Genomic DNA, 13783 nt, shown 5'->3' with positions numbered 1-13783 from the left:
TACAGTCACTCAGCTTTAACAATTTGCCCGTTGCAAGATGTGAAAGGAATAAAATTGTCCTTTGTATGAGGCTGAATTTCACTGAGTTTTATTTAGCCTAAGACAAGTGATAGCAATCAGAATGCATAAAAAAGAGTGTGTTTGTATTAGTTCATTTAAAAATCAGTAGTGGCCATGTTCAAACTGTCTATAGCAAGGGACTTTCCTTAGACATTTTGATACCTAACTGGTGAAGGTCCAGGTAAGGTGTGACCTGGAATTTCTATACAGGCAACAAAGAGCCTACCAACACCATAAACAACTTAGGCTGCCCAAGTAAGGCTCTTGTTTCTCTCTTGTCAGGGAGTTTATGTGCTTCCTTGGTAGCTGCCTTCACATACAAAGGGGGAAACTGCCTAGAACCAGATCACAGAGAATAGCAAATCATATCTGATACAATGCCAAATTCAGTGCTATGTAGTAGAATTCTGTGATCAGCCAGAGTCTTATCAGTGAACCCAGCTCTGAAGGTTGGCAGGTGAAGATGGAGGATTTCACTGGAGCTATAGTGTGAAGTGCTTGCTCCCATAGTTGGAGAGCTGTGTTCAGGCTGAGTAACCTGGATCTTTTTAATTTATACAGTTGTCTGTACAGTGTGCAGGAATGTGGTCTTGCTCTTGGTGTAGGGTTCCTATTTTGTGCTATTCAGTGCAGTCTTCAGACTTGTGGGTGGATGATGTCAGAGGAGAAGGGCTAGATGACAATTAAAAAGCTACAGGAAATTTCCAGTGTCCGAGAACTAACAGAAGCTATGGTCCTAGCATGTTACGTTTGATTTACTTTGGAATTGTGTAGTATACTGTCACTTTGAAACAGTTTCATTTTTCAAGGCTATAAGATGATACAATTACAATATAGAAAAAAATGCAGACTGACAGCCCTGTCACACTTTCTTATATTACCTGCAAGGTCTTTTCTCTTTGTTTTCAACGTCTGTTGCCCTTCTATATTCCTGCACTATGGGAGTAGCTTTAATGGAGATCATAAAAACAGGAAAGCAGTTTGATAAATACATGCTTTAGACAGTCTTGCACGTGGGCACAAAAAGACTTGATTTAACCTTGGTTCAGTCATGATACTGATTTGCAACTAAAATGAGTCAGAGTGGCATACAGCCCTTGTCCCATGAATACGGTTGGTCATACAAAGACCACCATTCAAAGACACAGTACATCTCATGTTATTGTGGCTGTTCAGGAATTGTGCTGTTTTTCACTGAGTACGTGAGTAGGAAAATGTAAAAATACTCTTTCAGATGTGGGGAATGTTCACGGCAAGCTCCCATGAGAGAGATTTGTGTTCCTAAATGTGAATCTCAGCCCTTGCAACCAAAAAAGGGATACCTCTTTTCCACGTGTCTCAGAATTTAAATGTGTATTCTTCAATCAACTCCAGAGTAGAGGACAAAATCATTTAGTGTTTATCTGAATGTCATTCTTTATTTTTGTTGTCTCAGACTCGGCCTTCCTTGCTTGATCTAATACTTCTCCCAGGTATTACTATGGACACAGACCACTCTCTTGACTCACCAGGTCTCCGGTGTTAATTTTTCTGTCCCCAAACCCCCACCTGTACTGTAATCCTTGCAGGCTAATATTCTCAGGTCTCAGGCTGCTCCCTCTTATGTGTCAGTGTACATCAGGATTCCTTAGTGCACAATACCATGCAGTACTCTCCCATTAAATACATATAACAACACACCAGTTTCTGCTCCTTCCTTTTATGCAGGTAGATTGAAGAAGTCATGTGTGCTGATCAGCTAGGAAGGAAAGGAACAGAGACAGGGAGGAGCATGTGCAGGGAGCTCTGTTTCAGTGGAGTTTATTTTAACACAAGGTCCTGTACTCTCTGTGTTGTGGCTCGTTTGCTTGTTGCTTTTAATCTGTCAACATTATACACTCCACTGTACTGCTAAATAGTAGTCCTTTCAGGTAGTCTGTAGTAAACTTCTTGCAGTCTGTAATGATGTAAGGTCTGGATCGGAGCCTGTGCTGATGATAGAAGTCCAAAGAATTAGTAGCCTGATATGAGAAGCAGTCATAACCTGGCAAACACATTTCAGTGAGACTTGGTTTGAAACTCCTAGCATCACTAGATATGGCTTATCATGAGTTTTAATTATGGAACACTAGGCTTTTGTCTCTCTCTTTCCCTGCCATATGAAATCATCAGATTTTTCCAGAGTAATGAGTCTGACTAGCTGAGGTGTTATATCAAAGATGAAAGATCAGGATTTCTGTTGTAGATGTGTTTAGGAAGAGGCAAAACTGTAGGGTGTCTTTTATCATTGGGGTGGGTTTTTTTATGATTCTTTGTGTGTGTTTCTAATCAGAAGAAAAAATGTTCCCAAAGATGCTGGTTTGTGATACAAACAGACCTGGATTATGCAGATAAGAGAACCTATCAATTACTCTACATTTGCAGCTTAATTTTATTAGGAAGTCAGCTGTCCATTTGCTTCACGCCGGCACCCAACTATTAAGATCTTCCTTCAGGTCTGTTTCCCTTCCCATTACAAAAACAATTTAATCAGGCTAGTTTAATGCCTACTTTTTAAAAAATTTATTTCCATGCATAGTTCTTCATAATTAGTTAATATAGGAAACCCACTTGGAAAGGACACTGTTTATAAAACAGCATGCCAGAATGTTTATCTGGCCTTGGGCTGCAGGAACCAGAGGATGGATGAATATCCTGCAGTTGTTTTGGCCATGATTATATCGTGGATGGCAGGCTGCCAGTAGCAACTGCAGTAAAAGGTCCAGAGTGTCAGTGTCTTCCTTGGTGTGATAAAATAGAGACCATTTACACTTTCCCAACTGTCTCAGGAAGGATTTGTGGCTGATTTTGGAGGACTTGAAGTGACAAAAGATGGAAGTAGATAAGCTGCTTGCAGGTTATATGCCAACCTGTCTTTCTGTTGGCTCCTTCAGGCCTGGCACCACTGATGTTTTTTTTGCCCTTCTTTCTAGAACATTTAAAAGAGAAGCTGGAGGAATACATGGTCCGTTTTGGCAAAGTGAGGATTGTACGTACCAAGAAACGAGAAGGGCTCATTCGGACCAGACTGCTAGGAGCCTCGCTGGCTAGAGGAGAAGTTTTGACATTTCTGGATTCCCATTGCGAAGTCAACGTGAATTGGCTGCCTCCCTTGCTTAGTAAGTGTACGAGTATTCATCAGCCATTAAAATTAGAGCATACAGTATAGCTTAAGCATTCAAAGCCATGTCCCGCAATAAGCGGGATTTACACTGTACAGAAGTGTTTGGAGCTCTGCTGGAGTTTCTGAAGAGTCAGTATGAGACAGAACTCTGAGAAATGTGACCAGCTCTATTTTATGGTTCTTGTGAATATAGAGCTTGTAAAATTTTGAAGTATCATTTTGGCCTATTGCAGTTACAATTTATTTTGTTATTACTGCTAAAAATTACACTACTAAATCTAGTAGTATGGTATGCCCTTACTATACACCTGTAAACTTCTGCTATGCAGGTATTGTACTCCTTCGTAGTCCTCCACATTCCATTAAAACAGCTTTTGCTGTAAATGTATCTAGGACCCAGAGTTAAATCCAATAACAACTGCATTCACAATAGGAAGCTCGGAAAGAATGATTTGCTATTGACTGCTTTGCTGGATTCCAGCTGCAGCCAGCAAAGCTCCATTAGTCAAAGGAATGGAAAGAATCAATTGTTGTAGTCTAGGATTTCACTTCAGGAAACAACGTTCTATTTTCTACACACTTGAGTGCATGCAAAGAGTATGTGCTTTGCAAAATGAGTGCTTTTTTGCTAGCAAAAACAAAATTTCTGAGTTTACTATGGAAGATATTTGTATTAATTAGAAGAGTATGTCATAAGTACAGGACAGGATAGGTTTTCACCAATTAATGGTTATTGTTTCTTGAATTTTGTTGTTAGAACTGTTTGGCCCCATAATAAGGTGATAAAGTGTTTACAGTCAAGAAGAAATGATGTTCTGCTAATGAACTGTCACTTGAGACCGACGAAAAAAAAAAACACAAAAAACAAAACAACCAACCAAAACCAACCGTAGTAACTGTTTTTTCTTCTTCAGATCAGTAACAAAATAATGTACAAAATTCCAAATCTATTTCCTTTCTACCTTCTTTATCAAATTACACATATGGTCTTACCTCTTGTTTCCATATGTCTTTAAGCACAGCATCAGCATTCTTTTAGAAAACCTCCATCATTGTGTAGAGCCTAAATAGCATAAAGGAGCAGAGAGCAAGCCTTCCACAGACATCTGTAAACAAGTAGATGTTAAACACTCTGGAGTACTCTACATATACAGCCACGTTTACTCTGCTTTCTGATTTTGCCACACTGTGCTTAATACATTGATACTAATGAAAAAATCTCCCGAAGACTCTCAGTCTTCTCCCCTGAAATCTTTTGCTATGTTACTGTGGATGAGATGTAGACATTCTATTTTGCTAACTTAGACATGGAAAAATTGCAAGTTGCAAAGCCAGTTCCTTTTCTTGATTTCTTGTCTGAAATGAAGGTACGCCTAGCTGGGTTTCACACTATAAAAACTGAAAAATAAATAGAATGGTCACAGAGGATTCATAATTGCAGTTAGGTTGCAGTTGGGTATTGAATGGATGATTGCAACCCTTGGCCTCAAGCCAGAGAAATGAACAGATGAGAGGCTTCATCAGGGACCAGGTCCCAGTTCTGCTTAGTTCTCGTGTTCCACATATCATTCTCGTTTCACATATACTAGAAATACCCATAGCTAACCAGCCAGGGGATCTAGAAATTAATCTTCAGGAATACTGGAACCCAGAGTCAACAGGCATAATTTTTAAAGAAAATGTGGAGTATTACATGAAGAAGGACAACTAGAAAATGAACACACAGCTTTTAAGGATGCCCTGTGCCTTTATTTTCCTGAAGGGATGAGAAAACTTTCTCATATCCACGAGGTGGCAAATATTTACTATACTGAAATCAGAGGACAACCAGTTACTAATAATAGTAAAATTAATTTTTGCAAGTGTTTATCTAAAGATCTAACTTGTGATTCATTCAACAATGCATGTGACTGAATGTCATTCAAGGAAGCCACAACAGAGGATATATTGTGTATTTATTGCTTTGAAGCTGCCCTATTTAGCTCTGATTTATCTGTCATGTGTAATGAGAAGTCCTCAACAGGAGCACAGTTCAACCCTGCCCTGGAGTTGCCTCTGAAGAGGTGCAGTGTTTTCCACTGTTCCAAACCAGGTTTTGTTCAAAATGAGACCTTGAAAGTTAGAGGACTAGGAGGTACTGAGAAAACCAGGAGCAATCACATGAAAACAGTTCTCAACGTTATTTAGTCACCTAACTTATCTTTTCAGAATTGACTGTCAGGAAGATAGGTTTTTAGTACTTGTTAGGTCTCTAAGTAGCTTTGTGGTGCTGAGCCACAGCTGGTTTCAGTTACAGTCCTTTGTTTTGTTTTCTTAAAAACAGCTGCAACATGCTTTTTCTTTATTTTCTTTAAGCTTTATTTAGTTAATTTCTTTAGCTTAAATGGGCTTCTAAACTGAGAAAAATAACTTTCAGATCTCAGAGAGTTTAGCCTGATATTCACTGAGCAGGTAGCTGTGGTCATATAAAAATGTTGGCAAACACAGCTGTTTGTTATCACTCCTCAGTAGCATATAGTCAGCAGAAGGAAAGATGTGACTTCGGCTCCAGCTGCTGTAGTTAAGAATCTAGTGTAGTGTGAAATCACTGTTACTGCAGGTAAGAAACTTGAGCAGCAAAGCAGCTGAAAGATGAAAGCATATCTTTCTGCTGATGTTGCTGTAGGAGCAGTAAGAGGGAAGATGGACAACAGATTAGTAATGCCACACTCTACCAGAACTAGTTTTGTTAAAACAGATATTTTCTTCTGACCAAGACTTAAAACTGTATCATTATTAGATCATGCTTAGCAAGTTATCAAGATACCTGCTAGCTATAGCTGACCATCTCCACAACATTATATAATGCATCGCTTGCCAGTGGGGATACTAAGATACTAAGAGTACAAGTACTTATGACAACTCAGATAACGAGATAATTTGCTGAGCCATTCTAATGTTGTCACCATCTGTAACAACATGTTCAGTTAGGAAAATAAGAGCGTTTGCAATGCGGCAGTTTCAAACCAGCACTTTAAATTAAAGGGGTGCGTCTTTCTCATAAAGATAAAACCTAGGTTTTTGAGATACTGACTTATCCAGTATTGAAAACTTCTGTTTATTGCCACATACACACATTCTGCTTTCATATATTCTGTTTATTCACATATTCTGTTTATTGCCACATACACACACTGTGCTTTCATATATATTCAAATATATACATATATATTGCTTAAAACTGCAAGGGAGGAAACTGTGCAATGATGTTCCTCAAATCTGCAAGATTTTTACATGTACAGTGATTCCTATCTTTTTGTTCTTCCCTTTAACTGCAGCATATATGCACTGAAATACACAGAAATTTTCAGAATATAGGAATTCAGGACATAGGAATGTGTGACAGGATGATGAGTAAATGCAGTGGAAAAGAAATACTATAAAGTACAGCTTTCAGTTTCTTGCAGAGGAGCAGGTGGGATGAAGAGAAGTGGCTGGCAAAGGCAGCAGCATTTTCACATCTGTTAAGCTATGGTACCAGCACTCTTGTGAAATGTAAGGTAGCCCTACAGCCCTTTTTCTGTTTCCTAAATTCATATTGGGCTTACATTTAAGCCTAAGAAGTATGTATGCAAAATCAATTAATTTAGGCATGCTGAAAGAAACATTAAGGCTGTAGGTTCGATTTGCTGCCTTTGTTGTGCACAACTACAAACACTTTGGTTTCTTCAAAAGTCAAGATATTTCTGTGGTTCCTCATCTTCTCTAAATCATTCTGTGGGCTGAGAAGTAGGTTCTGTGGAAACACACAAGAACAGGCAGGTAAGCATCATCTTACTTGCAAAATTGTTGCAAAGTTGTATAAATGAAGACTGGGATTGAGTTTGGTCATTCGTCAAATAATTTTCTCCCTGGCTATTTCTGTGTGTGGCTTACAGAGTTCCAATCCTTCAGTCTATTTAAGGCTACAGCTTTTAAATATCAGGAGAATGATGCTAATGTATTATGAGTCTACCTTTGACCTGCTCCAGCCAAATCAATCCCATTTAGTTTCACTCCTCCAATCAATTTAGAAAGGAGGGATCAGAGACTGGTTATTATAACTATTAACAGGACCATCACAGGAAAGAGGTTGTGTAAAAATGACTTTACATAATGATTACAGATAGCACTACATATTATACCAGTGAATGAAATTATATTTGGCAATAGCAACAGTAATGCAGCCATTATGTCTGAGATGAGTTTCCTATAATTTTGTGAGAGCCTGTGCTTTAAATTTATTTCACTATTAAAGGATAAGAATGTAAAAACCTGCTGAATTTCCAAGCACAATAATTTCTCACTAGCAGTCAGCATTCTTCCCCCATCTGGACAGTCTATAAACAGCAGCTAAGAATAAATATGAAAACTACAGACGTTTCACTGAAATAATCTTTTTTCTTAATTTTAATCCTTCAGAAGCAGAGTCTGTATTGCTAATCCTTACACCACGATTACCTGCTTCCTATCTAAGTGTTCGTTCTGCACTCAGCCCTCTGATTATTTTTTTTTAGGGTATTATCAAGCACCAGTGAAATCTAATCCTTAAAAACAAAAAAACAAGTTTTCCCCATAGTCCCTACAATGTAAGAAGCTAGGCTATCATTCAGAGAAAAAGCTTTGTTATACTTGGAATCCGAAGATTTTGTTTCCTCAAGAGTTCACAGATAGGTTTTCTACAGTACAGATTTTCCCTGTACTTCCTAATTTCAAACCATTATTCTTCTGCTTATTCTTGCAGTTGGAACATCTTCTTTACTTTTGTTTCTTTTCTGAGGAGCTGTGTGGGATTAAGCAGCAAGAATTACCAAAGCAGACTCAGGCTCACCCTGCCCTTATACTAGACATGGGAATTTGATTTAGCTTTACACTTCTCTTATTTTTTTCCAAAAAGGCAAAAAGAAATTCATTTCTTTGGAAAATAAATGAGTAAGAACAAGACTGTGGGGCCTTCTTTATATCTCAAAGACTGGTACAAAACAAATAGGATGCAAGCCCTGTTTTGTTCATGTTGGAGTTTGCCTTTAATTTGTAGCTTTTGATCTCAAAGTTGATGCACACTAGCACCACAAGGAACAGCAGCTGAATGGTTGCAAGGGCTGAGATTCACATTTAGGAACACAAATCTCTCTCATGGGAGCTTGCCATGCAACTCCCCACATCTGAAGGAGTATTTTTACATTTTGCTTGCTTGCTTGTTCCATAGCTGACAGATTGGGGACAGCTCAGTGTAGCAAAGTGACAGAGATATAGATGACTGGACTCCTGTGGGTCTCACAGGGATATGCCTCCCTTTAAAGAACTGTAAATGCTTCTAATCATTGCCCAACTCTATTAAGTCCACTTTAGATAAAGGTTTGATACAGATTTGAAAAATGAAATTATTTGGGGGCCACAGGGAACAAAGCAAGCAATCTTCAAACATCAGAAAAACCTGTGGGATTCACTTTGCAGTAATATGATAGATGGCTTGACTAGACATGCCGTTTCCTATTTTCTACTTTCATTTTTCAGACCAGATTGCACTAAACCACAAAACCATCGTGTGTCCTATGATCGATGTCATTGACCACAATCACTTTGGCTACGAGGCACAGGCGGGGGATGCCATGCGAGGAGCTTTTGACTGGGAAATGTACTACAAAAGAATACCGATTCCTCCAGAGCTCCAGAGAGCTGATCCCAGCGACCCCTTTGAGTAAGTAGTGATAAAGGGGAGAGTGGGTACATGAAGCAGAACAAGCAAAGAAGGCAAGGCAACAGTAGCAGAAGAATCCAAGTCCAGAAGTTTCCATGTAGGGTCCACTTCATACTAATGGCAGGTCATAGAAGCAAACAACTTCTGTACATGTTTATAAAACCCCAAAACTAGGAAAAAGATCAGGGTAACGAGTTGCAGGATTCACAAGCTGTGCCTGGAAATACAAACCTTCCATATCTTTTCTGGCCCAGTGGTCGTACGTTAAAGAAAGAGGCACATACTGGTAGTTAAGAGAAATTATTGCCATTGGACAAGGAGTGAATGTGACTGCAGTTACTCTGTTTATTCCACAGAGCACTGAACAGACTTTAGTTTAATGTTTTATTTGCTGAAGATTGATGCATGGATGCATCAATAGCTGAGTCCACATTCTGCCAGCAGATGCTTTGTTTATGACTGGTGATATTACTACTGTGTATGTATTGCTGTAACTTAAACACAGAGCTGTCAAACCTGAGCAGTGTCAAGCTGATTTGTAAATAAATTGTTACAAGCCAGCCAGTATTGTATACATAAGCTCTTTCACAGGAATGATCATCTACTTTTCTCAAAAGTAGATCTTTTCTTTTAATTATTCTCATGTAAGGATCAGCTAGGATTAATCCTCATCAGCAGAGAAGACAGACAGACGGACATGATTCAATGTGGCAGTCTCCAGGGCTCTAACAGAGCTTGGATCCTTGCAGGACTGGCAGCAGGACTGGCTCTGATACTGTCATTAGCCCTGGCTGAAACTTGCTGCAGGTTTTGGCAGTTTAAAACTCAGCATTTTCCCTTCCCCAAAACAAAACCTGGAAACAATAGCAACAGAAAACTTCTATCTCTGTCCAAGACTCTGCTCTATTTTGAAGTAATGGATCCAATTCATGCAGAAATTGATCCTTATGTCCAGGGAATGACTAGATGGGTATAGGGAGAAATAGGTAATTGTGGCATTCAGTGGGCTTATTTTCATTATTCTGCTTGTTCCTTTTTACTTATCTCCGTTATTCTGCTTGTTCCTTTTTACTTGTCTCCATTATTCTGCTTGTTTCTTTTTACTTATCTCCATCTAGACTCATCAGTCTTCATCTTGCATTACTGTAAGTCCTGATGAAATATTTTCCATCAGCTGCCAATGTGACCACTCTATGACATAGATGCAGTTAGTGCAATCACATAGCACTCCAGAGCTTCTAGAGCCTCCCTTTCTCTTCCACAAGTCTTCCTGGTCTTCTGAGCAGCTGTAATTTCTGTTATTTACTGAAAGCCACCTAGCACATCATGTAATTTGGTTCAGCATTAAAAGTTTGTATAAAAAAAAACAAAAAACAAAAAGTTTGTATATAAAAAGTAAAACTGCTATATTGCCAGGATTACTTATCTGCTATTTCACCCATTTACAGTTTGTTGTATGCATCTTTCAAAGACAAGAAAGGACGGAAGAGGATGCATTTGTAGGACACTTCCTAGAACAGACATGGGTTTTGAGCAGTACAGAACAGATGTGGTGGTTTTGCATGAACTGTTGTTACGATCAGCCTGGCAGCAGGTGATACTCATCTCGCCATGCCTGCATTCGTAAGACTCATAAATGGCTTCACAAAGAGTAACATGAAGGACAATGTGACCTGTAATCTCTTGTAATCCGAGTTCTTGTTTCCCCAGAGAGGTGAAAAGGCTTCCTAGTTCTTACACAAATCAGTGAGAGTCTTCCTTTGTTTTCCGCATGACGGTATCTGCATCAGAGTAATGCAGGTGGAAAAGCAGCATTGCACATGAATCACTGTGTCCAACCCCACACATGGAAGCATGATTGAAGGCTGATGGAGCTAGGACAATAACTTTGCTCAAAAGTACTCTGCCTATAATGTTGAGAGTTTAGGTGTTTTAAATAATCAGTATGAATTTTGCTTAGGGGAGGAATTATTTTCTGATTCAGAGTCAGTACTGCTTTTCTCCTGGGGCCTTCTCTGTTGACACCTTGAGCTTTTAATACCTTGCTTACAAGAAGTATGGTAAAAACTACAAACTATTTTAGATGTCAGCAATTGAATTGACCAAGACAAGTTCTATAGAATTTAAGAGACAGAACAATTTTCCTGTGCATATACGCTAAAACTAGAATTGGCTTCGGTCAGCACCACAGTCATTTATCTTTTTTTTGTAAGCAGTAGGGTTGGGGTTTTTTTATTTATTTAGGTTAAATATTTTACTATTGGTATTCTAATAGCTTTATTTCTTGCCAGCAGCACCAGATTTGAGCTGATCCTTAATGAACTGGAAAACTGCCAGCATTTTTAGTAAAACACCAGCAAATAATAGGTATGTGATCTGAAAATTGTGCTGATGAGTTTTTTCCCTGACTTAAAATGCCAGCTCAGTACATGTGTTCAGCAGAAAAGATCATGTTAGCCTAAGAACTGATGCACATAAAACCAGATCAAACGATGGAAGACCTAAGACCAGTCGTTATATTGTCTGAAATATATTATCTGAATGATATATGGCTTTCTGTCTGACTCATGAGATCCCACTTGGAGTACTGGGTACAGTTCTGGTGTCCCAACAGAAGGAGGACATGGAGTTGTTGGAGCAAGTCCAGGGAAGGGCCATGAGGATGATAAGGGAGCTGGAGCACCTTCCATACGAAGACAGGCTCAGAAGAGAAGGCTGCGTGGAGACCTCATAGCAGCCTTCCGGTATCTGAAGGGGGCCTACAAGGATGCTGGAGAGGGACTCTTCGTTAGGGGAAGTTCAGGTTACATATAAGGAAGAAGTTCTTTACTGTTAGGGTGGTGAGGCACTGGAAGAGGTTGCCCAAAGAAGTTGTGAATGCTCATCACTGGCAGAATTCAAGGTTGGACAGAGCCATGAGCAACCTGGTCTAGTGTGAGGAGTTCCTGCCCATGGCAGGGGGATTGTAACTAGATGGTCCTTTCCAACCTTAACCATTCTATGATAAATACTGCTGCAGCAAACATCAGCTGTTTGCTTTTGACACGATAAACTGAAGTGTTGTCAGATAGGCTTTTGGTGTGACAGTATCACGGAGCTCACTGACCTCCAGTGCCAGCTGTGGCAGTGTTTCTAGAATTAATTTTTCCCTGCTTTTATTGTATTTTTTTTAAATGTACTCCACTTTGGTTAGTGTTTGACAGGTACTCTCCTACTGAATGCTGTCTACCTGGACAGAGTCTTCCAGTTCGAAATGCCTCATGTGAAGAATTTAGACATTCTCATGCATTTGTGGTGTGAGCCTGGGCATGGTTTATTGTTCATACACTTACAGTGCCATTCAGGCACCATCTCCACCCTTTGCTGAGATAGAACTTGAAGTTTCATTTCAGATCTCAGCTTTTCCTGATGTACACCCACACCCATGCTCAGGCAATCTACAGCTGTTCACAAGTAGCTTTACACCATGATTTGCCTTGATGTTTATGACTTTAGGACTGTACTGCTTCCAGACTACCCAGTGTCAAATTCTGGTACAGATGCACTAGCCTGGGAGACGGGTGACAATTTATAATGGCATTAGGATTAGGCTGCATTCATCTCCAAAATGTATCAGTTTGGTTCACGTGTGTTTACCAGCCACTCCACGTTTTCCATCGGTTTTGCTTGAACCAAACTATAAAATGTGGTTTTTGTTGAAGCTCCTATGTGAATTACTGGCTATTTCTCTGTGCTCATTGTAGTGTATAAGAAAGTTTAGCAAATACTGCATAAATGGATATAGAGTAGCCTTTAAGATTATCTGTTTTTCTCGAAGATCTGTGTTGCTGTTTTTTCAGGATGCATTGAATCCTTAGAAGCATGGAAGTTGGATTTCACCCCTATAAAATGTTGAACCGGGAACTCTTGTGAAAATCTGTGAGCTTGTCGATTTCCCTTTTTCATGTGCCACAGAAACAGCAGAAGTTTTATACTGCGTTCAACTGACATGCCACTTTTGCAGCTCATGACAATTGGCTGTAGTGATTTTTCTCTTGTGATTCATGTACAACTACCCCAATATATTCTGAAGGAGCTTCATACTATTTTCCTCTGAGATGCATTCAGGGTTGTATAAAAGACACACAGCAAATTGATGTTCTGATGTATTTTGGGAAATGGTCAGGCAATTATCACCATGTCATGATGATGTTTACGGTCTAGATCCAGGGTCAATGATTAGTCAGCAGAATTTGAGGTGACTTGGGAAATTATCTTCTAATCTATAAACCGGGAGGACCAGAGATGTTTACCTCCTTTGTGGCAAGGATGACCTTAGCTTATTGTCTCTCACTGGTTTGTTTCTTTGTCATGACAGAGATTTGAAAACATGCCCTTATGGGACATGTAGATTTAGGATATAAGAGCATGCTCTTGTGTGGCTGTTTCTTTCTGTGGTGCAACCACTTTAGTCTCTGGAGGAATTTGCCTAACCCAAGTGATTACCACTTAAACTAATAGGGTAACCTTGTTACTATAATGGACTGTGATATACAGCATGTCAGTTTGTATGATTTAATAGCCTGTCTGGGCTAAAAGCTCTGTGGAAGTTTAAAACAGAGGTTTGATATGCTCAGGCCTGCTGGGGATGACTGCCCTTTACTTCCTGGCAGCACTTAGATTACATCAGTTCATGTTATCACATGCCTGATCTGAAAATGGGCATCGATGTCCATCCATGCCAGCAGCAGTGTATCTAACCAGGCAAGAAAACACTAACAATTCAATTCAAAAAACTACTTGTAAAAAAAAAAAAAAAAAGAAAAAAAACAAAACCAAGAACCCCACACACACACAGAGAAAATAATGGAGAGGATTAATGT

General features: G+C 39.3%; 1 protein-coding gene across 1 annotated transcript in view; it reads left to right on the top strand.

Moving 5' to 3' along the window:
- GALNTL6 (polypeptide N-acetylgalactosaminyltransferase like 6) overlaps positions 1-13783 on the top strand; it is a 485664-nt gene that overhangs the window by 398394 nt on the left and 73487 nt on the right. Inside the window, exons 5-6 of the mRNA XM_061372533.1 lie at positions 3012-3197; positions 8738-8921. Of these exons, the coding sequence (XP_061228517.1) occupies positions 3012-3197; positions 8738-8921 (370 nt within the window). The remainder of the gene's footprint in view (positions 1-3011; positions 3198-8737; positions 8922-13783) is intronic.

This window comes from Neopsephotus bourkii, unplaced genomic scaffold, assembly GCF_033783945.1.
Source record: "Neopsephotus bourkii isolate Nb327-2 ecotype Australia unplaced genomic scaffold, CSIRO-AGI_Nbou_v1 NB_168, whole genome shotgun sequence".
Lineage (NCBI taxonomy): Eukaryota > Metazoa > Chordata > Aves > Psittaciformes > Psittacidae > Neopsephotus > Neopsephotus bourkii.
The sequence above is the reverse complement of the archived record's forward strand: the minus strand, read 5'-3'. Positions and strand labels throughout refer to the sequence as shown.